Source organism: Alternaria viburni, assembly GCF_023758015.1.
Source record: "Alternaria viburni strain BMP 2772 chromosome Unknown scaffold_14, whole genome shotgun sequence".
Taxonomy (NCBI): Eukaryota; Fungi; Ascomycota; class Dothideomycetes; order Pleosporales; family Pleosporaceae; genus Alternaria; species Alternaria viburni.
Window position 1 is genome coordinate 315638 of NW_026055783.1, and position 26966 is coordinate 342603.

Here is a 26966-nt window from a genome sequence, read left to right on the forward strand (position 1 = left end):
CATCAAATCGACACTGTCGATTTCGGGAAGAGGAGGAAGGACCGCAAGACATACGTAGTAGTCGTAGTCCATTTCAGAGAAAATACCACATCGCAAGGGATGGTGTTGTTTTGAAAAAAAGTCACTTTTGCTGTTGTGACCGAATGTTGTGAAAAAGAAGAGTTTTGGCAAGCAGAGAGGGTATTTATACCCTTTCTAGCTCTTTCCCAGCTCATGTGGCGTCCACATTGAACCTTCAGTTTCCGAAAGCTGCCATAGTCCGGATGAATGCTTTCACATCGTCACACGATAGATGTGATGACGTTTGGAGCAGAACACCAAACAGCGGTCATAGCCTTGGAAAAGCGATGGTTTGAGTAGTAGAATCCGGCCAGCAAAGCGCTCCGCCAACATTTGTCGGTAATAGTAAAATTTTGAGTAGAGAAGCGCGCCCAGGTCCTTCTCATGCGTCGTCCTCTAGAAGCTTTTGGAAAGAGGAAGAAGGTGATAGAGTTGAAAGTCGCTGAAGAGCAGAAGAACAGCTCTCCTTTATATTGTGGAGTCCCGCTAAGAGCTCCAAACATGGGAAACCACCTACTGGGTTTGTACATGCGGAGCTCTTCGACTGTGTGAAATGTTATTGCAGGACTTCGATCGCAGTCATAAGCTGATTGTATGCGATTTTCAGGGGAACCTTGGAAGGCTCATGATAGCTATAGATATTCTTTTCGATATCCAGGAAGGAGAGGGGAAAGACATGGAACTTTGGATTCCACTTTTTGATAGACAGAAAACACAGAAGCAGCACACAAGCAGCACATAGCATCTTGTTGATTGTCTTTTTGTTCCCGCGATAGAGTAATAGTGGATTGGAAGAGGAGTAAAAGGTCGACGGAAGAGGGTTTATGTAGACACTCCCGTAGCGCGCAACCAGACGAAGTCGAACCATGGTCTGGTCACTCGGTTTTTGAAGAGGAAAGTAGCCCTGGCCATCCTGGTAGGCCGATAATTTTCAATCCAACTGTCAATTTAAAAAGGCGGGCAGCCGCCGAAAAGTCATCGCGCGTTGTAGTATTTTTTTTGTTGAACGAGAGAAGGCGCGACAGAACTCCATGGTGATGTGGTAATGGATTTTTGGAAGAGGGGCAGGATTCGACTCCATGACCGATTCCGGAATGAATTTTGAGAAAACAAAAAGGTGGTATGTGGAAGCAAGAAAGAAGAGGAGAAGAACGGGAGTAGTTAGCTTTTATACCAGTCATAGCAGTCCATGACTTTGTTATCTTGTCGTTCTAGTACATGAGGTACGTCTCAGTCGTCGCAACCATGCTGTCCGGATGAAGCTCTTTTAGTAAAGCGCAGAGTAAGTCCGCACTCACTCCATGTACGACTACCCTCTTGTTTTCGAATTTTGAGCTCTGTCGCGACAAAGAGCGCATCTTACTAAGCGTGGCGGCTTTGTAGTAGATCATGAATGCGAAGTAAGTGTTTCTTTCGACACATGCGAAAATTTCCATCGCTTTTGGAAATCTTGAAAGCTGAGCTCGGGAAGGCGGGAGACATGATTTCTTTCGACCACCTTTCTTTGGATGTAAAACTCCAGGACATAACCGTTTCTCGATAGTCATTTAGAGCAGAGAGACTCTTTTTCCAATCCTCTCATGAACTCTGCGAAAATTCTTTTTGGTGCCTGCGAAAAGCATCGGTGTGTAAGAGGAGAAGGGCAGCAAGGCGAAAGTTTTATACCCTCGTGCTGGTGCAAGTTATCACAGGATGGCAGCTATTAGTTTTTTGAACTTTCTGGAATGCGTGCGGTGTTGATCTTTGGAACAAGGCCATGAGCATTGTGACTGGTGATTTTCGATGAAGACGGGCTACGAAGAAGCTCTGGTCGAGACAAGCCACTGAACGTACATCATGTATTTTTAGTAGGCAGTTGATGGGAAGAGCGACATCCACAGTTTGACCTTGGCTTTCGAAAGAGAGCACCTGCTCATCGCAAAGTGGGCATGACATTTTGGTAGAAAAAGTTGAAAGTATGTGCGTTGAAATGTGAAAAGAGAGGAGCGACGAGTTGAATTTATATAGACGAAAATCAGAGATAGGATGAACACATGAATATAAAAAAACGCAAGTGCCATGCTACGTTTGAGACAAGCAAAAGCGTCGTGAACGAGTTTCCAAATTTGTGTCCTTCTCTCAATGCAGTCTAAACACCTACAAATGCCGCTCAACATGATCACATAACGCAAGCAGACGCTACCCACACAATGAATGATATGACGTGATATCTAATCGCTCAAAACGCCCTCGACGCCGGGTATAACGCTTCAAGTCCCATCATTCAAGATCTACGGCCCGCCCTTTGGAGACTGACGGAATTCCACAAAATTGTACGGTACTGCACTCACGCCCACGTAGCGACCCTGTTTGGGATCGTACACAGCGTGCACACTGACCGTGATCTTCGCTCGCTCGCCGTATACCTCGACGAGGCCCATCACCACGAAGGCGCCGCGCGGGACCGGATGTGGGTACGGTTTGAACGTTTTGCGAAAGTCGGCCTGGAATTGCGACAGGTCTAGTGTGAACTTCTTAGGATCGATTGTGACGCGGTCGAGGTCCTTGGTAGCGCCGTCGACAGGTGCGACAGAGGGCGACGCACCTGGCTGCTGGGTAGGTGTCGCAGACGTGGAGAAAGGCCTTGAAGGGACGCTCGTCGTGGGGTTCGCCGATGATCGCGGGTTGGCGCTTATTCTTTGAACGAGCTCCTGGACCGTCTCGGTCTTCGATTCTGGACTCCAGCCCATATAGACTTTGAATCCTTTCCATGAGCTTCCTAGTTTGCTTGTTGTGTTGTTGTATAGGGCCTTCGCTGCCTCCTTGGGATAGAATAGCCGATTCAGGCGGTGGTGAACAGTGCTGTCGACTGGTCGAGTTGCCTTCCGCAACGTTCCATCCTCCAACAGCTCTATCCCGGGCTGTTCGTATTCGTTGGGCGTCGTGTCTGGAAACTTGACCTCAATCCACACTTTGCCTTTGGTCGTGTCGATTTTGCCGGCTTTTGCGACGAGAATTGGGTGCTTGGCGAAAGCGTTGCGTACTCTGTATACTAATTCTCCTGTCACGTTGTCAGTACATGAACGACATGCTCGGACAAGGATATCGTACCTCGTATCTTGTCAATCCTTGGACGGTCTGTCGCCAGCTTCTTGAACTGTTGCCATTCTGGATCTGACCCTTTCCAAAATCTCTTCGGCTTTAGCCTCGAAAAGCCGGTGGGTATGAATAGTATAGGGTCGTATTCTTCGTCGTCGTCTTCGTCTTCATCGTTTGCTTCTCGGCCGACCGTTGTCCACCCGCCGTCGTTGACCTCTTCAACTTCAACACTTATGCTAATGTATCTCGAGATACCGTAAAAGGCCAGTCCGACAGCGACGGCACCGACTAATCGTCTGTGGACAGTTAGCACGTGGAAAGTACAGGGGATGTGTGAAGCGACTCACGACCTGCTGAGGAATGGTCGCCCTATACGCACTCGTTGTATTATGACTCGCTCGTGGCCATCTCGTGCTGCCGATCGGACTATACGCGCGTGTGGTATCCGGTTCAAGAGGGAGAAGTTGCGCCGAAGCACCAGTGGCGTAGACATTGGTCTGGCGCAGGCGGAAGCGAGTGTTATGAGAATGAGGAACGCAAGATCAAGTAGAGAGACATTTAGATCTTTCTAGAACAAAGAATGCGCGTGAAGCTGTACGGCGTTAACAAGGGAATGCGGTTGATAGCGCCCCACGGGTTGTATCACTGATAGTTGCGGGCGGAGGTGAGGCAGGTTCGGCGCTAGTTCCGTCTAGGTCGCAGCGCAGCTCAGGATGGCGATGATGCACCTGCATCATCGCGGAACGTCCTCAACTCCATCCTCACCGCCACCATGAAGCTATCCGGCGCCTTTGTCGCCTCATCGCTGTACTGCACCGTCCTTGCAGCTCGCCCCACCGTCAGTCCCGAGACTGCGCGTCTGATCATCGCCCAGCGCCTGGGCCTATCGCGATTCCACTCTGTCGAGCACCCCGACGCCGAGACGATCAGACACATCAACACGTATGGAGGAAGGCACCAGAAGCTGTTTGGCGCGGACGATGCAGAGCAATCGAAGGCGCACCTGCTGATGTGGGTGGAGGGCGCCGAGCAAGATGAGGCAACAGGTGGGCATACGTGACGACAGCATCGCGAAGGACACGACTAACCCGAGCTCTCAGTCATCATCAACGATGGATCAGACCGCACACACGACTTTGCGATATCGAGTGCGCCATCTGTCGAGGACAACCAGCGCCTGGTCATGGACTTCATAGCACAAGCCAAGTCGCTGCCGGCACTCTCAGACCCCCAGCAACGGACATACACGTCCAACTTCGACATTGAGTCGGCCCTCCCACCGAACGAGAAGTCGGACGCTTACAATGGCTACCTCAACATCTGGACCACCGGCACGAAAGACGACCTATCGACCGAGCAGATTGCCCAGTTGCTGAGCAGCGTCAACAAGAAGGCCGAGGAGACCGGCTTCTCCACGACTGTCGTCATGATGCCGCGTTCAGCCAAGTCCAAGTCCAAGTCCAAGCGCGCTGCCCAACCGTGGGGCGCCTACGATGTCCCCTCCAAGGAGGCCCGCCGCCAGAACCCCGAGGCGATTCTCTCCTCGCAGCCCGTACCTGCGGTCTCCAAGGTGCCTGACCTGGAAGACTTCCCCGTCGTCATTGCGGCCGACAACAAGAAGGGACCTGTTCGCGGTATCCTTCCTAGCTGCTTCAAGTCCATGTCGGCTTGCGAGACTCAGACCCACAACTGCTCCAGCCACGGCGAGTGCAAGCTCCTCCACAAGGGACGTGGATCCGGTCCCGGTCAGGAGACAGTTGACTGCTATGGATGCGCCTGCGCCGCTACGGTCGAGCACAAAGACGGAAAGGGTATGGAGGGTCAGAGAAAGGTCACCTACTGGGGCGGCCCCGCTTGCCAGAAGAAGGACATCTCGGTTGAGTTCTGGCTCTTTGTTGGTGCCGGTGTCACTCTGGCATTCTTGATCTCTGCTGGTATTGGTATGCTCTACAGCATGGGTGCCGAGGAGCTGCCCAGTGTTATCGGTGCCGGTGTCAGCGGTCCCACAAGGAAGTAAGATCTCGATACATGTATGAACTGGTGGATATAAGAGGGAGACGGACGATCGAGCATTGTATATCTGGTGTACGACAGACAGTCTTTGTTAGTTAGCAGTATGGGGCTTGTACTCTATGGGATAATGGCGTTTATAGCACTGCAATTTAGCATTTGAACAAGTTGATACAAGTTTGACAAAGTTGATCATCTGCTCATGTCCACTAATTCGACTGCAAACAGTGATGGCATTATGTTGATTCGCTCACGTAGCTACTGATGTGTAGCTGTCCAGTATGCCTGTCAGATGTCTCAGACGCCATGTTCCTGAATACATCAAAACTGAACGTCTGAGACACATCACAGGCGTAATGGATAGCTACACAAATGCTGCAAAGGCCATGACCCTATACATCTTCAGTAACCCCATGTTCGACCCCTAGAAATAAACGCGCGCATCATCACAGCTTTGCACTCCTTATGCCTTGGCCTTCTCCACTATTACACCATCGTCGCTCTTGGCCTTCTCCTCGTCCAACTCCTTCATGAACTCGGACTGGATGCCAGCCCTGCGGTTCTCCCACCACTCCTTTTCCGCTGGTGCCTTGGCTGTGATCTCACCGAGACGCTCGCGGATGTGGTTGTTCTGTGCCATTTCTGAAGCGGATTGGAAAATGGTCTGGCCCCAGTTCGGTGCGAAGGCATTGGCCTTTCTCCGTGTCAGTGATGCTCAAAGAATTTGCGAAGCCACCCGACTTCAATCTAGACTCTCAGGACTCACCTCGTTGACAACATCCCTGAGTTCCTCCTCGATCTCCTTCTCTGCCCGCTGGAATCGCTGCCACAGATCATCGCCCACGCTACCCCTCTGCAACAATGCCTGCAGCGCCTGCTTGGCGTTTCTTATCTGAACAATCCTATGTATGTCCTCTGTTGCGCGACGCAATAGCGCAGCCTTGAGTACGCTGTCCGGCACCTTGGGTTCGTCCATGTGTAGCAGGGAGAGGTAGACATTCCGTTGGAGATGTGTGGGGAACCAGGGTTCAAGGGATGCGGCATTGGCGGCTTGACGTTTGCGGTAGAGGTTGGTGAAGACAGTGAATGATCCGGCGAGGATACCGATGTAAGCGATGGGCACGGTAAGCATTACCCAGTCGACCATATCGAAGGGCCACATGGTGAATGTTGTGTGGGTTGTGTGTGGTTTGTCTGCGCGGAATGTGAAGAGGTGTGACAAGCTCGCGATGCGATGCAGGCGCTGACGTTAGAATATGAAGGAGCGACGGTGTTCTCAGTAGTGAGATATTGGGTAGGTGAAGACCAAGAGGGAGGGCGAGTCGCTGTTGTCTCACTTATCGATACATTCGAATATCTGTCCAGTTCCGCGCCCGACTAGCGTCCTTCTAGCGCGTCTGCGTCATCCATGTCCGCTCCGCTACAGGCGCCTTCTCGAATCAATCACCAACACCACCCAAGGTTCACCACTGCACCTCGCCTTTGTCTACTTATTTCTTCCGGTCGCGCTTCCCTCCCAAACCTCCTCCCTATACCCTACCACCAGCATCACCTTTATCCACTCCACCACGAAATTCATAGCGTTCCGATCATGATATTGAGGGTATGTCTTTATGCCCAATGCAGGTGATATCTTACTAATTCGCACCAGTTCGTTAGCAAAGACGGCCAGTTCCGGTTGACGGTACAGCCCGAGGACACCTTTTCGTCGATTCTGCCCCAGGTTGCCGAGAAGCTGCCCAATAATGTCGACATCCAGAGCATCAGTGTTAGCAACAAGCCGCAGGGAGGCGACGCGAGGAAGCTTGCTGGCCTTGAGGGCGTAAGCTTCAAGCAAGTGGGACTATCGTGCGTAGCTTGCTCAAGCTCGTCTTCACATCTAACGATACTGTAGAAACGGCGCGCAACTCTTCCTGTCCTTCGAGGAGCAGTCTGCGGCACCGAACGGTCATGCTGCACCTTCGACCGGCGGCGCACGACTGAATGGCAAACCCGTCGAAGAGATCAACATGGGCTCCGTCCCCATCGGCGATGCCATGCAAACCATAAAGAACCCATGGGAGGTGGTCAGGCAGTCCCCGCTCGACGACAGGCTAGATAGACAGGATGGCAAAATCCCCAGGAAACGCGACGCCCGCATGTGTTCCCACGGGCCCAAGGGCATGTGCGACTACTGTATGCCTCTCGAACCCTACTCGCCCGCATACCTCGCCGAGAAGAAGATCAAGCACCTCTCCTTCCATTCATACCTACGCAAAGTCAACTCGGCGAAGAACAGGCCAGAGCTCGGTAGCTCGTACATGCCACCGCTGACCGAACCCTATTACCGCGTACGCCCCGACTGTCCATCGGGACACAAGCCGTTCCCAGAGGGTATCTGCACCAAGTGCATGCCTAGCGCCATCTCGCTGAAGCCACAAGAGTACCGCATGGTAGATCACGTCGAGTTCGCTTCAATACAGGTGGTGGATGATGTGATCAACTTCTGGAGACAAACGGGCTGTCAGCGACTGGGCTTCTTGTACGGCAGGTATGAGGAGTATACTGAGGTGCCGCTGGGAACAAAGGCTGTTGTCGAGACCATCTACGAGCCACCGCAAGTCAACGAGGCGGACGGTATCTCGCTAGGCGAATGGGACAACGAGAAGGAGATTGACGAGATCGCCGCACAGTGTGGGCTGCAACGCGTGGGGGTGATCTTTACTGATCTCCTCGACGCGGACAAGGGCGACGGCTCTGTCATCTGCAAGCGTCACATGGACTCGTACTACCTTTCCTCCTTAGAAATCTGCTTCGCAGCACGGTACCAAGCAAGGTACCCCCGGCCTTCCAAGTGGAGCGATACTGGACGACATGGATCCAACTTTGTAACGTGTGTAATCAGCGGCGACGATCAAGGTCAGATTGGCATCTCGTCGTACCAGGTTTCGAACGACGCCGTCGAGATGGTCCGCGCAGACATCATCGAGCCCTCAGCCGAGCCATCAGTCATGCTTGTTCAGTCGGAAGAAGACAATGAAGCCTTGAACCGCGCGCGGTACATCCCCGAAGTTTTCTACAGAAGAATCAACGAACACGGTGCGAACGTACAAGAGATTGCCAAACCCGACTTCCCCGTGGAATATCTGCTTCTCACACTAACACACGGATTCCCTACTCAGCCAAATCCTCTCTTCACTGGTGGCAAGTTCCCGATCGAAAACCGCGAGGCTATGGGCGAGATGCCAGAGATCTCACATCTTGGCAAAGCCCTCAACGCCAGAGCCAACGGGCTGGCGCTCAACACGACCAGCGGCCTCAACGCCATTTCGAATTTCCACATGTTATGCTTTATCCATAACCTCGGCATTCTGTCAAAGGTGCGTCACTGCAAAACTGCGTAGATATCTTGCTAACTGTACGACTAGGACGAAGAGTCACTGCTCTTCAAGGTAGCATCAACGCACGACACCTCAGAAGGCTCAGCACTCCAACATACTGGAGGCTGGGCAACCCTTCTGACCATTCTCAAAGAAAGTGGTGAGCGCCCCCCGAAACGTTCCTATCAATCTTCGCCCCAATCCAAGTCGGCCAGTAGGGGGGCTGCAGCCTTAGACCACACCCGCGGTACGATGCGACAGTCCTCCTATGGCTCAGATTCCGATTCAGTACAGTTGGCTAAGAGGGTAAAGGGGGTTAAGCTTGGGAAGTAGATTAGTCTAGGCTAGTCACACTCCTGGGGCGCGACCTCTGACACCATAGGTCTGTAATCCGAGCGACAACGGAAACGCGCATCAAGTCTGTCTGTGGCGGGCATACTGGTGGAGTTGAGGAGCTTGGTATGAGCGGAAGCGCATGCATTGTCTGGCGTCGTCACAGATTTCTAGCATCTGGTGATCGCTCGGGAAGCAATCAGGATGTGCAATATATCCGTTGAACTGTGCTTTTGACATCTTCTGCCGTGAGACATGTCCGAAGTCATCACTTGCTCTACGTGAATCGCTCAACTTATCTGATTTGTTGATATAAACGTGTGTTGTGGAATCGTCTATACGGTCTTTGAATAATTTGAGTATAATTGAGCAATGGCGGACTGTTTTGTATGCAGCGATGATGATGTGATTACAGAAAGAAGACGTGGTCTGTGCAGAAACGTGAGTTCGCGGTCTCGCGTCGACGCGTCGCACTTTAGCAGTCGAGCTCAGCACCCCAACCTCAACACCTCGATCTCCACACAACCACCACAATGGCCGATTTCTTCAACGTAAAAGCGAGGCAACAAGCCGCTGCAAAGGCCAGCTCATCAAAAGCGCCTACAACGAAGCAAGAGCCCAATCGCATGCAGCCATGGGTTGAGAAATAGTACGAACGCAACACCCAAAGCACACCATTCCGCACCCTCACTAACAGCATCACAGCCGCCCCAAAACCCTCTCCGAAGTAACAGCCCAAGACAACACCATCCAAATCCTGTCCCGCACGATGCAATCCTCCAACCTCCCACACATGCTCTTCTACGGCCCGCCAGGCACAGGAAAAACCTCCACGATCCTCGCCCTCGCCAAAGAACTCTACGGCCCCGAACTCATGAAGTCGCGCGTCCTCGAACTGAACGCCTCAGACGAACGCGGCATCAGCATCGTGCGTCAAAAAGTCAAGGACTTTGCGCGCCAGCAACTCAGCGTAGCGCCTACCTACAACGTCATGACGGAAGACGCGAGCAGCGGTGAGGCGAAACAAGTGCGGTACAGAGATAAATACCCGTGTCCGCCGTTCAAAATCATCGTGCTGGATGAGGCAGATAGTATGACGCAGGATGCGCAGAGTGCGCTGCGTAGGACCATGGAAACGTACAGCCGCATGACGAGATTCTGTCTCGTGTGTAATTACGTCACAAGGATTATCGATCCGCTTGCGTCGAGATGTTCGAAGTTCCGATTCAAAAGTCTGGATCAGGGAAATGCGGTTAAGCGTGTGGGCGATATCGCGAGGCTGGAGAATGTGCAGTTGGAAGAAGGGGTTGCGGAGGAGTTGGTCCGCGTCGCAGATGGCGATCTGAGAAAGGCGATTACCTTCTTACAATCTGCGGCTAGGCTTGTGGGCGCTGTTGTACAGGCCCAGGGTGCAGGAGGCAAAAAGAAGAAGAAGGTTGTTGCTGAGGACGACGAGATGGATATCGATTCTGCAGCGGCGCCAGCTCAGACACCCGCTGTCTCCCTCCCTATCATCGCAGAAATTGCGGGTGTACTACCCCCTGCTACGCTATCTTCCTTCAGCGACTCCCTATTCCCAAAGTCATCGGCTACCAAGTCGATACGCTACAACGAGATTGCCAAGGTGGTGGAGAACATGATTGCAGAGGGGTGGAGCGCGTCGCAGACTGTGGGTCAGTTGTACGAACAGATCATGTATGATGAGAGGGTCGAGGATGTCAAGAAGGTTAGGCTTGCGGGGGTGTTTAGTGAGACGGACAAGAGGCTTGTGGATGGTGGGGATGAGCATCTTGCTGTGCTAGATTTGGGGGTTAGGGTTGCGGGTGTGCTTTGTCTCTAAGGGAGTAACGGTGCTGTCATGGGGTTTGTGTCTGTAAAGCATGTTGCGTGCGGGGCAGGAAAGGACGTATTTGATGGAACAGTAGCACTCATGGTAGCGTCTTCATTTACATGATCAAACAGAAAGCTACATTACATTCGTATCGTATCGTGTGGGGATATCTCAAAAAGGATATACAAAGAAAAAACATGCAAAAGCACACGTACTCCCGCTCAAAGCTCGTCGTATAGCGCTCAGCGCATGGAAGCCATCGTTCTCGTCATTCGGTCGGGCCTAGTTCACCCAACATCCAAAAAATACTCCGCTTTTTTCCTACACATAAAACTCCGAGAAATACTCGTGAAAAGATGAAGAAAGAATGCGGACCGATCGCAGAGTAGTCTCATCAAACGTCCAGTGGCGTACATCGTTGTCAGACTATGCGAAGATGCAAAATCCGGCTCCAACACTGAACATGGCAATCGCAGCCAGTGTCTCTGTTCTGACCACGAATCTGTTGCCAGTAGATGGAGAATTTGAAGGCGTCGCTGAAGCGCTGGCCTGAGTAGCAGCAGACGCTGTCGGCGAAGCGCTCTCCGAGTATAATTCGGATGACGAAGGCGACACTACATCGGTGACTGTGGACGCAGACTGCGATGTCTTAGTAAGTGTGGTCTGTGATGTTGACATCGACGTGGCGAGAGAAGTATCGCTGGCGTTGGATGGCAATGACGCCGATATAGACGCAGACGCAGATGCGCTAACAGAGGAAGACATGGATAGCGACGACAAAGATGATGAGGCAGAGGAGGAAGCACTCACCACCACCGTGTCCGTACTCTGCGCCTGACTCACAACACCCGCGCCCACTTCTGACGTCGCAACCGCAGCAGCGGGATACAGCTCCGGTAACAGACTCTTGACATCTCCGGGTAATTTCTGGTACCAATCCGGCTCCAGATCGCCTGTTGGCATGGGGGCGTTGGGGCCCGTGGGCATAGCTGTTTTGAGCACTGATAAGACCGAGAGAAGTGTTGGGTTCATGGTTGCGGGATCGATGGCGCGGTCTTGGAGGTTGGGGAATTGGATTGCTGATGCGAAGGCGCCGGTGGAGGCGAAGGCCATGAGGACGGAGATGGACTTCATTGTCGTAAAGAGGTGTGCGGTTTGGGGTGATTGATATGATGTTGAGATGGGTTGGCGTGGTGTTCGCGTGACGGGTAAAAGAATGTGGGGTGATTGATTCTTGTTTGGAAGGATAATGAACGAGCGTGGGTTTTCAGCGAGAGCGAGTGTCGTGAATATAGTAGGCTGTTGTTGACAAACAAACGCGTGCAGTGGAGTCACTGCGATGCACGACTGCGAGCTTTTTGCGCGATATGACGTCGAATCGGGCGGGGAAAGAGTGCTCGGTCCCTCTGTTCAGTTGGACCGTTTGGGACGTTGAGAAAAAGAAAGTGTCGTTGGGAACCGTTCGGTCAAGTCCTTATGTACCCGGGCTTCCTAAGCCGCCGTAGAAAAGAATGATTTTATGGCGCTTTGCTGGCGGCTTTCGAGATCGCAAGATCGATTGGAACGTGCAAAATTGTCTTTCACTGCGCTTGTAACCGTCTGAAATGGGGCGATATGATGATAGTGCTGCGCGAAGCCGTGTGTACGTCCAATGAGTGACCAAGTGACGAGAAGTTTGATGAGACTCTGTGCGACTGTGCCACAAGAAAATTAAGTGACCTTCTGACGAAGACGCGGGTATGAAAAAAGAAGAAGATACGAGATGCGAGTTCCAGCGCGCTCGAAAGACAGATAATTAAAGCAGGTGTTGAGATGCCTGGTAAACAAAAGCAACTCGCGAACCAGATTTGAAGCTGAGGGGGAAAATTACCGAGCGGCTGGGTAGTTTGGACATGACATCTGAGGCATCGACCAACCCCAGCAACATACGTTCCGTGTCGCAGCCTAACTTCAGATGCGAACTCTCTAATGATACTCGCCCCCCTGTGCCGTCGGTTGTTGCAAGTTCTGACGTGCTTGCGCGCTAAGCCTCACCATGTCGGCGGCCATTGAAACATGCTCGTTGTTTCGGAACATTTCACGAACCGAAACGCGCGACGCCTGATGAGTACTCATGAGAGTAAGGTACGGCGAGGGAACTGTTCTTAGAATAGCTCTTGCGGAGTGGCAGAAGTTTCTCCAGTGAGTGAAGTCCAAGTGTTGGCGCACATGCGCGCGATGAAAGGTTTACGAACGACTCGGCGGTTTTTGAGCCATTCGCCGGCAGCAGCATCGCGTCAATTTGGAGCGATTTTTCCACGGCCTGGTCATGTAGCCTGTCTGCTCCTGGTTGGCTGCATCAAGCTCACTTTCACAAGGGAGGCGGAGAAGGAGACTGATCGAAGAAAGGCGCACAGGATGACAAGTATGAAATCGTAGGCGATGAGGAGATGCAGCTAAAAATCACCTCATCGCGTGTCAGCACTTTGCGTTCAGTATCATGCTCTTCTGACTGGCCCCATCTATCCGTAGACGGGAAGTTACGCGTCCAGGAAGCCTTCTCCCGAGCAGTGTTCACATGCGACCCGTCCCAAGCTGGAGGTGTGCCGTCGGTGGTTGCGGACTCCGGAGACTGGAGAGAGTTGATGCGAGCGCAAATGAGATGGAAGACCAGGGTTCCCCGCGGAGGTGCTATCCCAAAGCAGACGAACCTCGGCATCCCTTCCCACGACGCCACGCATGATGTTCGCTCAGGTACGAACGTGACAGTGTGCGATTGTCGACTAAGGCAGGTGCTAACCCACACGGCGTCTCTGGATAGGCTTGGTGCTTGGGCGACCGGCATATAAGATGCACTGCACATGGCCGCCCCAGCTAGGACGGTACCCACCGCTACCAATCACCATAGCCCCGCGATAGCTGTCGAAGCTCTTCTCACGACGAAGTCGGATCGTACCAAACTACAGTTCTACCAACAAACATACTAGGCAATATGGCAGCTCCAGCAAGTGCTGATATCAAGAAGCTCGAGGGGAAATGGGTCATGGTAAGTTCTAAGCAGCTTTCAAGTCATAGTAGTGCTCTCTGCATACCTTCATCATTTCGTGCATCGCAACATCGCTCTAACAGATCCTAGAACAAGTCCCTCTCGGATGCGTTTGACGCTGTCCTCGCCCTGCAAGGCATGGGCTGGCTGACGCGCAAAGCTCTCGGTGCCGCGACCGTAACCCAGCACCTCTACCAAACCACCATAGACGGCGAAGACAACACGCCAACGACAGAAATCAAGATCGACCAACTCATAACCGGCGGCATCAAAGGCTCCACCGAGACCCGCATTCTAGATTGGCACTACCGCGAGCACGTCGACCGGCTCTTCGGCACCGTCAAGGGACGATCGCGCTACATTGCCCTGGCCAAGGCAGTCGAAGAAGGAAAGGCTGCGGGTGTGAGCGAGGAAGATGCAAAGTTTGTGTCGGAAGGCTGGTTGACGGAGACAGAAGAAGGAGATGTTGTCGAGAGCTTCGTGGAAAACGAGGCGAACAAATGGACCGCGTGGCAGATTTGGGGCTTCGCGGATATTGGGGGTGAGAGGAAACTGACGAGGAAGTTTGTGGTTAGGAAGGTGGGGAGTGATGAGGTCGTTAGGGTTAGGCTTGTATATGACTACACGGGCGCGTTGGATCAGACGGCTTAAGTTGCAGGTTTGTACATACCCGTTAGGTCGACCAAAGAGCTGTCATTCCTGATCCTATCTAAGCGTTGTCTTGTGTGTGTCATGGCAAGGCCTCGCCCTTCAAACAGGCTATGTTGTCCCTCGAGTCGATGAAGAGTCGTGCAAGTTATCTCTCCCATAGTATGTATCACTTTGCACAACACAACACGACCACGAAGCAGATTAGCCGGACCCTCGTACAGTTGAGCTCCTGCATGGATACAGAATCCTTTTACTGGTCCAGTTACCTGATAAAGAGCGCTCTTGGTACCACGCAAATTGGTGGCTGCGTTCCATGCTGCACCTGACGGGCTTAAGTACCGCAGTATACCTCTCGCAGCAGGCGCCACAGCATCTGCAACTCTCTCCATTCTATCCTTCTGCAGGTGTTGGTGCAAATTGACATTTTCGCCATGAGCACGTTTGACATGGCCGATACAAGCTTTCTAACGGACCTCTTCCTTGCCCTTATCGTTCTGACATCTACGATCCTTATCTTGATGCTGGTTTGCCTCGTCATCCGCCTCATCAACCGACACAAGAGAAAGGCCAGTCAACAACCGGCCCAAGAGCCCGCTCTACTCGATCTCGAATCCGGTCGAGAGTCCCGCCTATCGCATCGCCTATCACGGCAACAAATACAACAGGAGCACTACGAGGACCTACAACAACGCTACTCGTCCGTACCGCCATCACCATCAATCGAACTACTGCCCGAGATCAAGACGAGCGCAAGTGATGACAGAGCGAGCGAGTGGTTGGAACGCGGAGTTACGGACGAAGGCATCAATGTGGTTCATGGGGATTTGGGGGAGAAGAAGTCGGAGATGACATCGGCGATGGTGGTTAGGCCGAAGAAACAGTTAAGGTGGGAGTGGAGGGATGGGAAGGTGGACAATGGCGCTGTACCGAAGAGATCTAGGGTCATTGAAAGGACGGATAAGGATGGGATCGTGTGTAGGGAGTATCGGACGGAATGAGAGAGTGGACAAGGGTTTGGTGGAAGCATCTAGAGGTAATTGTAATGAAGAAGGTTTCGAGTATGTGCTCTCTCACTATCTCATGTCAGCATCTGGAAGATACTGGCATAGTTGAAGGAACGTCGGCACGTGGAAATATCGTGCGACTGATCCAAAGTACCCTCCTAGCTGCGCCTGTATTCATCGCACGACTGTGGTATAAAGCCGCTTGCATGCTGAAGTGGCTTGTCATCTTAGTTCGGGAGCGCACAGCAGGACTGATGTCCGCAAGGGTAGCCATGACAGCTGGTACGCGTCCTGACAACTCCATCGTAGCTCAGGCTGGGCTGTAGGATTGGTGTGAACACAAGTAAATCCTGTCTGCTGGTAGCACTGTTGTCATATCCTACCTATAGCCAGTGACATTATAGGCGTTGTATGACGGCGAAGACTGGTGTATAGTTCTGTGTTTCCCCCTTTACCCGAGTCCGGATCGTACAAATCATACGCTGAGCTCCATAGACCAGCAAGCAAACACAGTACCTTCGATCTATGAAACCTTGGGATTTCAGACACTCTCGACATCGACGGATTCTGACAATGTGTATCATGGCGAACATTGGAGGAGACCATATTGATGTCGACACGCATCCGTACCCTGATATGCCGGAAAGCTTCTACGGCAAGGCCTCGGAGGTTCTCAATGCGGACGTTGGTTCCGGAGAGAGTGGCCACGCGGACTCGCTGATTGTCGACACACCACTGACTACGCACCTCACCTCAACAACGCACTCTCATCATATGCAACCTTCGTCGTTGGCTCAGTTCATACCCCCTGCCACGTATAGGGATGCAACTCCAGACCACGCACATCCTATTGGCGCCATATTCGTGGTTGTCCTCGCTGGTATCATCGGTCTTGCAGTCCCAATCACCCTCTTGACACGGTACCTGAAACGCACCAGACAGGAGACGAAGCAGATGGAGAAAGAAGACGCGGTGTTGGAGGATGTGATATATCGCAGTAAACTCAACGAAAGAGCGTGGAATGTGGGGTTGAAGCGACTGCACACGGCCTCCATTAGAAAGTGGTCCAATGAAGAAGCCAGTGTACAGTTCGTGGGTGTGCTTGGGCGGCCGAACTTGGATATGAAGACTCCGTGGTTGCAAGGCTGTGCGGAGCGCGAGATGCTGGAGAAGCTATTTGAGCGGGAAAATAGGGTGCGTAGAGGTAACAGGGAGAAAACATTGCCAGTGTGCCCGGAGTGATATCGATAGCGGCGAGACCGTTGAAATTGATAACCGATGATGCGCCCATCGAGCAGCGGTCGTCAAGTACGAGTAAGCGTAAGCGTACGCGCACGCGCACGCTACATGTATTTGCCTGTTCTTGGGGCGTTCGTTTGTGGCTTCGGGTAGTGGACAGTATGGGATTCAGAAAAGGACTGCAAGGCGGAAGACATGGGTCCTCCAGGCATGTATGCGGCTTCATTAACGACTCGCATGGAATTAGTACAAGATAAGATTTGTGGCGACCTCAAATAAGGAGAGAGCTGAATGAATCTGGAGCCTTTACTGACATTGGGTCGCCTACTTTGCAAGTTTTCATCTTGATGTAGGATCCATGGTGTTTAGAGTTTTCCTGGAATGAGGTGTGGCTGGTTGCTGTGGTGAAATAGTGAGGCGGTCTTGATGTCCGGAGATGTCTGAGAATGAAGAAGAACAGAGACAACGGTGACGGTAGACAGAAAGCGTACGTAAGCTCGCATTAGAGTGGTCTGCATCGAAACTCGACTGCACGTCGATCAGCGGAGATGCAGATGCAGGGGTGAAAGACGTTGCCCAGCGGAGAACGTGGTAAGACGGTTACGCTAGGCTGCAGCCGAGTTAGCGTAGAAGCTTGGACAATCGACCAAATTTCACGACTGGGTAAACAAGAGCTGTTTGGGTTCATTTACTTGAACTATTCTTTCTCTCGCTCGATAATCACACGCCCGACGCGCCTGAATACGAAACCCTGCATCTAAGCGCTCCTTCTCCCATCCACGACTGCGACTTCCCCCCAAAGCAGCTGCCCGCCCCGCTCGCTTCTACCACCCGCCGACACCCCACTGACGACCTCGGAGCACACGAGCTCTCACACCACCCTACGCGCACCATGTCGGGCGAATTGGATATCGACTTCACGCGCCGAAACAAGAAGCCGCGCCCGCTCTCGGATCACGAGAAGGAAAAGCTGGATGAATTTGTCGACGCGATCCATTACTCGGCGAGGTGGGTTGTCAACACAAGAGGCGGTCAGCGCGTTTTCTTTATTGACCGCGAACACAGATACTCGGATGACGCATACGAATACCGCCATGTGCAGCTGCCTAAGCAAATGCTGAAGGCTATCCCAAAAGACTACTTCGACGGCGCGCGAGGCACACTGAAGCTGCTGTGGGAGGAGGAATGGCGGGCACTGGGCATCACACAGGTACGCGTGGTTTTGATACAGGCTGCAACATATATGCTGACTTGGGAACAGAGTTTGGGATGGGAGCACTACGAGGTCCATGAGCCAGAACCTCACATTTTGCTTTTCAAGTACGTTGTGTCAGAGCATGCACCGCGCGCTACAAGCTAATTCTCCAACAGGCGACCGATCAACTACCAGCCTCCCATGCACTGATCCAACATCGAACCGCGGCGCAGCCAGAGGTCTACTTCACATGGACCGAACACGCGCAACAGCTGCGCACACCACCACGGCACACGAGACGGCCTATTCGCGATACCTTCTTTATCCATTTTCAGCGAGGCGCGTTAAACATAACGACGATATGATTACGGTGGTATGATCGATGCGCTGGGGTTGTAGGTTTACGACCGGGTCGAAAGCGCGTCTCTATATCCATTATGATAGGGTACCCGAAGCCCACAATTGTACATATGGCCGAGGCAGGAGGTGCAAGGAGTACTGGACATTGGGCAAGAGAATATGGATTAGGTATATGGTTGTTAATTGCTACGAGGATTTATGATAGATCCATAGCTCCTTCACCTGGTCCAAATTTGATACTTGTTGAAATGACCTTTTTGCACCCGAGTGCCACGGAGAGCGCAACTTGACGTATGCATACTCATACGGACCGAATCTAGCGTGTTCCACACCCTCCTCGCTTTCTGGTATACCCACATGTCAATCTCGGTCCCTGCGTAAGTTTCTCTTGACCTGTTTGCTTGTGTTTACATGATGGGGAAGAGAATCTTGAGTCAACCCCAACAGCGAACATATGCGGACAGGCCAACATCAAGCACCATGGCAACGCCTCCATAGCCCCCGGTGCTTTCTTCGGACGCGGGAGCAACATGCTCGTTGTCGCTCCGTGCTAGATAGTGTCCATTGCGGCCATCTAGAACCAGGGTTTTACCGCCATATCAATCTAGAATCTGAGGAAGTTCAACCTATGAGTAGATCTTGAAGATCAATCAGCCCGAATTCAAGGTTACGATATATTGCTGGTCTCAAGAGTAAGCTAGTGGCAAGGAGATGCTGACTGTAGATTCACGACAAATTGAGGGTTCGTCATCCTACACGTATTCCTGCAGCGGTGGCTAAAGATTGATGTTGTGGGCTTAGGCTTCGTCTACGATGTGTTGGCACTTTGTTACCTGGGCGTTGTCAAGGTATACCCGGCTCCTTTTATATGCTCAAGCAGACACGACGTAAGAACTCCAACGGCTAGGAGGCAGATTTTGGACTACCGAGTCAAGGACTCTCGCATACATCCAGTGGAAGTGCGCGAAAAATGGTTAGACTGAGTCTTCAGAGGGCGCAATATGTAGTCGTGACGACGGAGTGGATGATTCACACTCCGGAGAAAAGCGGCCCGACTTTCCCTGAGATGTCATCAGCCTGGGCAGAATCCACACCCTCTAGTCTCTCACATGCGGATCTGCGCTTAAAGATCTCGTAATGTCAACCACGAACCCATGGTCTTTCAAATCTACATGCGGTTGAGCGGACGGATTTCATTCCGGTACTTAGGCCAGTCGCATCAAGCGGGCGATGAGGGGAATATTGGGATCTGACTTTCTTTACGGGCCTTTCAACAACGACCTCCAGTATTCGGAGGAGGATATATCGTTCCGTTGTTGAGAGATTAAACGGTAGTTTAAGCGAGGACGAATGTGGAAGTACTGAGCGTGCAGCTGGGTATCCATCTGTCATCCCGCAGCATCGCAACCCAAGTCTGAGGTCGCTGGCAGTGCGAGGCTAAGCCTGCGTTTTACGTACACTGGCGTAGATCGCATCCGATTTTCCAGCCTTCTTCGGTCTTGGGAGGTTTGGCGGCGCCGCGGTCATTCACCCAGCCTCCCTGAATCGCGTCAACGGCGAAAAGTGCTATGACATCAACGGCAAGATGCAACGGCAAGATGCAACTCGCTGACTAGGATTGGCGGAGATATTCGGGTCCTGCGCACTGCCGGTGGTCGGAGCGGAAAGCGTTTTGCCTGAAGTGCGAGCGGTGAGAAACGAGACCAGGGGCAGAGCGGAGCGGAGATCGCTATCGAGGGGTCCTATGCTAAGTATGGCAGTAGGGCTTGTGGAGAACACGCGACACGTGCGGAGGCCGTTCATACCATTACCATGGATACTGGCATGGTCGGGCGAGCTGCCTCACGATGAGGCGGCTCGTGAAAACCTCGGAACGTGGCAAAATGTCGGATCCATCACGTCGTGCCATGTGCTGTCGAGGCTGCGAACAAGAAAATTCAGCGGTGCAACTGTCAGCTGCAAGGTCCCTCAAACGGTCGTCAACTGTTTACCAGTGCTAGGCGAGCGATAATGATGCGTAGCCGTGGGTGACGTGCATGCGCCAATACTAAAACTATGGAGTATGGTAACGAGTACATAAGAGTAATTCCTCGAGACAGTTAAACTGGATCCTGTGTAGTACAGACGCACAGATAAGCAAGAGCTGGAGTAATGGAAAGATCACATTATTCAGGTGGGGGAAGCCATGCACGGCGGCCATTGGCCCACCGCAAAGTCCTTATCTCTCGGCTGTACGTAAGATAGAATGCAGGAAGCCGCTAGAGCCCATCCAGCTTACCTCCAAGCAACATCCGTGCACCCTGCATCTTGAAACCCATCCCGAGCACATGTCTGCCACAAAAGACTCTCGCAGCGCGCTCTCCAGCGACACTCTAGTATATACGACTGCCACCCCCGATTATGCGCCTGCTTTCTCCCCACACAGGGTTCTAGGTCTCCAAGCTCCAAGGCCAGGCTGATCCCGCCATCCCGCCCGCCTCCGCCCATCCTCTACTTCTTTCGTAGACCTTCAATGACGGCGCGAACCATCAGTCACCTCATACTCCTCGCCGCCGTTACCGGCAACCTAGGGCCCTAAGTAGGACTCGTCTGACTGTCCATTGGATTACCCAACTGGATTTGCATTTCCGGGATATCTCCCATATACCGATTGAACTACCTATCTCCCACGCGATAAGACCTGTCACGAACCCTGCTTCCGATAGCGAGATACTTGCACCCTGATTCGGAAACTAGCCAACGGGCCGTAGTCTATCATAGCCTTATCGCACCCTTCCACCACGCCAGCTAGCCATGACGGCCGTAGCAATGCAGCAGCCGGCTATGGGCCCACGTCCTGTTGTCTCTATAGCACCAGCTCGTCCTCGCACGATACAGAAGTCACCATCCAGCAAGGAGAGCTTGAGCAAGCCCACGTCCAACAACGGTCCAGTATCTAACATCCGCTCACGGAGGGAACGCCCTTGTGACGCGTGCCGAAGGAGGAAGAGCCGCTGTGTGATACACGAGGGCGCTGCTTTGTGTGTCCTGTGCGAGTTCCACAAGCAGGAGTGTACCTTTGTACAAAGCCCACTGCCGCGGAAGAGGAAAGTCGTCGACGGTGAGAAGAAGGACTCGCCAAACAACACCAAGAAGAGGTATGTTTAGGCCACCCCGCTACTGCTTCACGTCCACGGCTCGCGTAGATATATCACTTCCGACATCTGCTATGCCTCTTGCGTCACGCTACCAGGTCACGTGCGCATGTGCAACCTACTTGCTTTTTCATCCCGCATGTGGTCGTGGCACCGGGAGCTGTGGCCCTCGCCAGGCGTTTTGGCTCGTCGGCGTATAGCTGGATGTCGTGCTGACATCCTCTGGCAGATCCGTCGACTCAGATCCTCCGCCACTAGCACTATCAACACCCACCATCACAGCAACCGCGCCAAGTCCACCACCACCGCAACCCTCGCTATCTCAAATAGCGAGCCTTCACTTACCTCAGTTTGGAGAGACATTAGGGCTGCAACGACGCCAACATAGCAGATACATCGGTCTCAGTTCTCCATTCGATTCGCTGCTCATTGGCCTATCACAGTTCGACACCCGTAACGAGTCGACCTTCGACCTTGGTACGCTTCGACGTGTGAACGATCATGAATGTTTCATTATGCTACCTGACGAGAACACACAAGACTTCGCCGGCGAGTCTGAGGCGTTGGGTCAGGTCGAGCAGCTTGTGCACCCACATGGTCCTGCTTTACTAGATCTTTACTTCCAAGTAGTACATCCAAACTACCCCATCATCCAGAAACATCTGTTTGTCGAACGGTATCGCAGAGGCGATCGAGGTTTTTCGCCAGCCTTGTTGGCTGGCATGTACATTCTGGCGCTCAACTGGTGGTCTCTCGATCCCAAGCTAGCAAACTACTCCCGACCTGATGCAGCGCGGCTAGAAGCGATTGCTATGAAGGCGCTCACACTAGCTATGGAGCGACCTAAACTGTCGACGATACAGGCTGGCTTGTTGTTGCTGCAACGTCCTGAAGCGGACTCTTGGAGCTTGACAACACAGCTGGTGGCCATTGGTCAAGAATTAGGCCTGCATCTCGACTGCTCATCATGGTCAGTTCCTCTCTGGGAGCGTGGCTTGAGGAAGCGCATCGCATGGGCGTTGTACATGCAAGACAAGTGGAGCTCACTCATCCACGGCCGGCCATCGCACATCTTCAATGCGAACTGGGCGGTGAAGCCGATTACAGAAGACGATTTTGTTGAAGAAGGAGATGGATACGAGACGCGCCAGGAAGAATCTGAAGAGGAGCAGGTAGAGAGCCACCGAGGCCGGATACTGTTTGCCCAGATGATTGGGCTCACGCAGATCATGGCGGAGGTCATGGACACATTTTACACCCAAACAGCGATCCACGACTTTGCCAATGCGGGGAGAAAGTCGACCGAGTTGATCCTCGCACGAGCCAAGCCTGTACAAATCAAGCTTCGTCAATGGCACGAGAAGCTACCCGCAGAGGTCAAGATGAACGTTCCCGAGAAGGGGAAGCTCACCTCTACGGGCTATCTGCATCTCGCGTACTTTGCGACGGAGATTACGCTACACAGGCGCATAGTGCAGTCGCTCGACTCCACCAACCCCGACTCTTACGGTCTCTTCATGTGCCGCAACGCCGCGAAGACACGGCTGATCTCTGCTATGGACTTTGTGAACCGTCTGAAGCCGGAGCATCTGCAGGGTTTCTGGTACTTTGCTTCCAAAGTCAACTTTACGCTCATCGGCACCTTTGGGTCGCTGCTATGGGCTACGGCACCCGCCAAAGAGGAAGCCGAGTTCTACAAGCTCAGGCTGTGCGAGTATCGATGGACGCTTTCCGTCTCTTCCAAGCGAGCGGACTTCCTTGAGTACGCCGTGTCGATGTTGGACGCGAGTCGCGCCATGCTTAACAATCTGGCGGAGAAGCCGAGCCTCGCAGAACAAATCAGCAGTGCTGGCGTTCCGCCCGCGGCGCCCCCACGGCAATACAGTTCTTTTGCCAATATGGGACCGCCGCAGAACCCGAATGGGGCGGGACGGTACGAGATGGAAGACGTCGACATGGGCGACGACAATGATCTGAGGAGGATGTCATCAGGTGAAAGCTTCGAGGGCTTTAATGATGGATCTCAATACGGCAGTCGGCCGCATACAGCTGGTAACTCACCTCGCTCAATGTGAGTGCTTGATGCCAGGGGCTTTGACGACTCGCGGGATTGTCGTACAAGTTTCAGGAAGCAGTCTTGTGATGTTCAGCGATTAAGCGTTCTTTTCATGGTGGGATGGTGGGCGTTATATAGGCACGCCTGGGGCTGCCACAATGGTACTGATTGCGCCAAAATGGCGCCATATCGCGACAGACGGCACTGGGATACTCCACGGATTTGCTCTTCAGCGACTGTTGGCCACGATTTGATGTTCAGCGATAGTATAGACCGCTTTTTGGATATATGGTATTGACGAGAAGAATCAATGTTGGTACATTGCCGCCGCCTTCGGGCGGTGCAAGCATACTCGGCCTTTTTTTGAGACGGCATGCACGTGCCGAGTGAAACAGGTAAGTATTGAGCTGACCTTGGTGTAACAGGAATGCAGCTTTTGACAGTAATCTGACTGTTGTTGTGGCATTCTGAGTTGGAGATGGGCTGTGCCTGCCGTTGCCTGAATATTTTTACTTCAGGGTTCGGGCAACAGCTGACACGCCTTGACCGCGTTGCCTGCGCCTCGGACCCCGCCCATGATCCCCCAACACCCATCACACATTGATCAGTTCACAACTATCCACACGCGCACAAACAGTGTTTTCGATATCGCAATCAAAGTTCAAACGGCAAAGCTAAGTAGCGACGGCAATGATGATCGCGTGCACAAGCCCCATACACGCACACCGCATTCTTTCATGTTCAGACAGCGCGGCGACGCGCGCAACGCGAGCAATTCTCACTCCAACACCTTCGCGCCATATCAGACCACCCTGAAGGCGTTCACGGTCTGACCCGTCCTTCGGTGGAAATGCAAAGGCGTGCGGGTAGGAGCAGCGCTTCATCCCGCTCAAACAGGTCACTTGGCAGCCTCCTTCAGCCGCACCTGGACAATGCGGCGGGCGCATTGGCGACATGGGGGATTAGGCGTCCGTCATGGGCATTCGGTGATCGACCATTCACGGTGTACGACTCGATGAGGATAAATTAGAAGAGTTGCGCTGCCTCATTGCCCCATTGCCTGAATGCAGCTCCGTGGCTTGGAACCGGTCAGCTTCGTCTTTTGTGCTGCGTGTACTTACTTGTCTTTTTGCTTACCCCTGAGTGTCATATAACGACGTCCGACGCGCTTGCCTGCGATTCAGCCTTGGTATCTGATCAGCGTTCTTGTACTTGTTTATACGCATTCCTCCTTCCTATAATCGACATTGCGCGCTACAGACGACCGACCTTCTGTTCTTCTTTTCCCATTTACCTACACAAACTTGCATTCTGCCACCATGGTCAACGACAACACCGCCTGGAGACGACGGCTCGTGATCTGCTGCGATGGCACATGGCAATCTAGCGTCAGCAGCAAAGACAACATACCCTCAAATGTTGCCAGACTCTGCCGCTTGATAGCGCGTGTTGGCACCGACAAGGACGACGCCTCAAAGAAATTCCATCAGATCGTGTACTATGACTCCGGGATAGGAACCGGGAATCTCAGTACCTCTGAGAGGCGACGACAAGGCGGCACAGGAGCTGGTCTCGCAGAGAACGTCATCGAAGCATACAACTTCATTGTGCAAAACTACGAGCCGGGCGATGAGATCTTCTGTTTCGGGTTTTCGAGAGGAGCTTACACCGCACGTGCGGTTGCCGGGCTGGTCTCGGATATCGGTGTGATTGCACCCGTCAACATGCAGTTCTTCCCGGAGCTATATCGTCTGTATCAAAGAAACGAAGAGGGTGTTGACTTTCGCGAGACGAAGGAATACAGATGGTTCACCAAGGGCAAGCTCAGCGAGAAGGGTCTACAGATGGAGAAAGAGGGCGTAGATGTCAGGAACATCGACTGGCATGATCTCAAACTGCTGGCGGAAGTATGGGATATCCGGCCGCATGGTGAGCTTGCTGTTAGCGAGGGTAGCAGGAAGGTGAAGGTGGTTGGTGTGTGGGATACTGTCGGCTCGTTGGGTGTACCTGATCTGATTGGTATTGATCTGGCGTGGTCGAGAACGAAATATGGGTTCCACAACGTCGAGCTGACGGAGAGTGAGTTTTATTGGTGTTGAACGTGTGATTTTGGCTAACGATTTGTAGATATCGAGCATGCATTCCAGGCATTGGCTCTGGATGAGCGTCGGAGGGCCTTCCGCCCTACTCTCTGGTACATTCCTAAAGATCTAGTCGACGATCCCAACAGACCAACGCCGGAGCTGAAGCAGGTTTGGTTTCCTGGTGTTCACACAAATATCGGTGGTGGTTCACAAGACGCTTTCGGTGATATGAAGGGAGATTCGGAAAACATCTCCACAGCAACCCTCTGCTGGATGCTTCAAGTCATCTCTCCTCACCTCACAATCGACCGCCATGCTTTCCAGCTGTCCATGGACCAGTACACGCGCTGGCTATTCCGCCTCCGCTTCGCATGCACCTATCACCACCAGAACCTCCTTCAAAAAGCGTGGAACCTGCTCCCAAAGATATCCATCCCTGGCATTGGTCACGATACACTCAAACCTCCGCCGCGTTCTCCACCCCACTCACACACCAACTTCGACTTTAGCTGGGGTACAGGTCCTCTCGTAGACTCCTACAGCGGCATATACTACTTCATCGGATCTTGGCAACGCATGCCTGGCCATGAAGAAGTCGAATGCTACAACGAAGACACCAAAGCGCCGAAATGGACCAAACTCCGTGACCTGGGCGATACAAACGAATACATCCACCCCATCGCCTACTACCGCCATCTCGTCCGCGGATGGGACAAGCACTCTCCGCTGAAGCACAACTGGAATCGCGGTAATTGGCGCACAAAAGAGGATGATACAGCGAGGTTTTGGTGGTACAAAGATAATGAGCAAGAGAAAGGCGCGATACCTGAGTGGATCATGATGCCGGATGGTCCCGCGGACGAGTACAACTACGAGAGGATATGGTATAATAAGTGTGAAGAGGTTGCAGGCATAATGGATAAGAGTGTCGGAAAGGAGGATTTCCGCGGCAAGGGGTTCTTGGAGAACCTGGACAAGGAGATTGATCTGGGGGTTGATGGGATGCCGAAGGATGTTGCGCCTTGAGAGGGGGTCCACATCAACCTAGGGGTAAATTGAACACCCTAGAGTCTACATCGACGTTGGGCTACCTACTTTGCGTACTTTTACCATGATTTAGTCTGCAAGCCTGTTCAGTTTTTTCCTTGTATGAGGTAGGGTCCGCGAATACAAGGATGAAACTTAATGGTGTTGCCGCATACATTGGGATAATATCAGCGGATTGAAAAATCTGGCATTGATGTGGGCTGCACGTGTTCAGGTTTCGGCCTAATTAAGATGTTGTGATAGATCAGGTGGTTGGTAATGCGGTTGGATTGGTAATTAGCGGGAGGTGATCATGTTGAGGGGCTGGTCTCTTATGATGGCGTGCTCAATTCCTTATGGTAGACGGGTACAATAGCGTTAAGGGAAACATACAAACATTCATGTCGCCAGTTCGACTAATCTCGATCAGACTCACACATACGTGCGACGGATCTAATAATGCACGTAGGAAATGTCGAAATTACCTCTGAAAACCTTAAGAATTAAGCCTCTTTAGGCAC

At 52.5% G+C, this 26966-nt stretch overlaps 11 protein-coding genes across 11 annotated transcripts; 8 read left to right on the top strand and 3 right to left on the bottom strand.

The window, feature by feature from the left end:
• Positions 1-2330: 2330 nt before the first annotated feature.
• J4E79_006800 (uncharacterized protein) lies at positions 2331-3631 on the bottom strand (the record flags this gene model as incomplete). Its single annotated transcript, XM_049355669.1, has 3 exons — positions 2331-3100; positions 3151-3434; positions 3486-3631. The coding sequence occupies 3 exons, from the start codon at positions 3629-3631 to the stop codon at positions 2331-2333; spliced, it is 1200 nt and encodes a 399-aa protein (XP_049209698.1).
• A 279-nt stretch (positions 3632-3910) lies between these two features.
• J4E79_006801 (uncharacterized protein) lies at positions 3911-5155 on the top strand (the record flags this gene model as incomplete). The annotated part of the gene is made up of 2 exons (XM_049355670.1): positions 3911-4184; positions 4239-5155. The coding sequence occupies 2 exons, from the start codon at positions 3911-3913 to the stop codon at positions 5153-5155; spliced, it is 1191 nt and encodes a 396-aa protein (XP_049209699.1).
• A 456-nt stretch (positions 5156-5611) lies between these two features.
• On the bottom strand, positions 5612-6310 carry J4E79_006802 (uncharacterized protein; the record flags this gene model as incomplete). The annotated part of the gene is made up of 2 exons (XM_049355671.1): positions 5612-5842; positions 5915-6310. The coding sequence occupies 2 exons, from the start codon at positions 6308-6310 to the stop codon at positions 5612-5614; spliced, it is 627 nt and encodes a 208-aa protein (XP_049209700.1).
• Positions 6311-6739: 429 nt separating this feature from the next.
• NPL4 (nuclear protein localization protein 4) lies at positions 6740-8840 on the top strand (the record flags this gene model as incomplete). Its single annotated transcript, XM_049355672.1, has 4 exons — positions 6740-6751; positions 6800-6996; positions 7043-8507; positions 8556-8840. 4 exons carry the CDS (start codon positions 6740-6742, stop codon positions 8838-8840), a joined length of 1959 nt encoding a protein of 652 aa, XP_049209701.1.
• A 533-nt stretch (positions 8841-9373) lies between these two features.
• On the top strand, positions 9374-10680 carry RFC2 (Subunit of heteropentameric Replication factor C (RF-C); the record flags this gene model as incomplete). Its single annotated transcript, XM_049355673.1, has 2 exons — positions 9374-9489; positions 9546-10680. The coding sequence occupies 2 exons, from the start codon at positions 9374-9376 to the stop codon at positions 10678-10680; spliced, it is 1251 nt and encodes a 416-aa protein (XP_049209702.1).
• Positions 10681-11097: 417 nt separating this feature from the next.
• J4E79_006805 (uncharacterized protein) lies at positions 11098-11805 on the bottom strand (the record flags this gene model as incomplete). The annotated part of the gene is made up of 2 exons (XM_049355674.1): positions 11098-11310; positions 11482-11805. 2 exons carry the CDS (start codon positions 11803-11805, stop codon positions 11098-11100), a joined length of 537 nt encoding a protein of 178 aa, XP_049209703.1.
• Positions 11806-13642: 1837 nt separating this feature from the next.
• J4E79_006806 (uncharacterized protein) lies at positions 13643-14347 on the top strand (the record flags this gene model as incomplete). Its single annotated transcript, XM_049355675.1, has 2 exons — positions 13643-13696; positions 13787-14347. 2 exons carry the CDS (start codon positions 13643-13645, stop codon positions 14345-14347), a joined length of 615 nt encoding a protein of 204 aa, XP_049209704.1.
• A 1586-nt stretch (positions 14348-15933) lies between these two features.
• J4E79_006807 (uncharacterized protein) lies at positions 15934-16633 on the top strand (the record flags this gene model as incomplete). The annotated part of the gene is made up of 2 exons (XM_049355676.1): positions 15934-16545; positions 16580-16633. 2 exons carry the CDS (start codon positions 15934-15936, stop codon positions 16631-16633), a joined length of 666 nt encoding a protein of 221 aa, XP_049209705.1.
• Positions 16634-17482: 849 nt separating this feature from the next.
• J4E79_006808 (uncharacterized protein) lies at positions 17483-17995 on the top strand (the record flags this gene model as incomplete). The annotated part of the gene is made up of 3 exons (XM_049355677.1): positions 17483-17800; positions 17852-17910; positions 17962-17995. The coding sequence occupies 3 exons, from the start codon at positions 17483-17485 to the stop codon at positions 17993-17995; spliced, it is 411 nt and encodes a 136-aa protein (XP_049209706.1).
• A 2943-nt stretch (positions 17996-20938) lies between these two features.
• Positions 20939-23354, top strand: J4E79_006809 (uncharacterized protein; the record flags this gene model as incomplete). The annotated part of the gene is made up of 2 exons (XM_049355678.1): positions 20939-21282; positions 21509-23354. The coding sequence occupies 2 exons, from the start codon at positions 20939-20941 to the stop codon at positions 23352-23354; spliced, it is 2190 nt and encodes a 729-aa protein (XP_049209707.1).
• Positions 23355-24654: 1300 nt separating this feature from the next.
• J4E79_006810 (uncharacterized protein) lies at positions 24655-26445 on the top strand (the record flags this gene model as incomplete). Its single annotated transcript, XM_049355679.1, has 2 exons — positions 24655-25414; positions 25463-26445. The coding sequence occupies 2 exons, from the start codon at positions 24655-24657 to the stop codon at positions 26443-26445; spliced, it is 1743 nt and encodes a 580-aa protein (XP_049209708.1).
• Between the last annotated feature and the right edge of the window lie 521 nt (positions 26446-26966).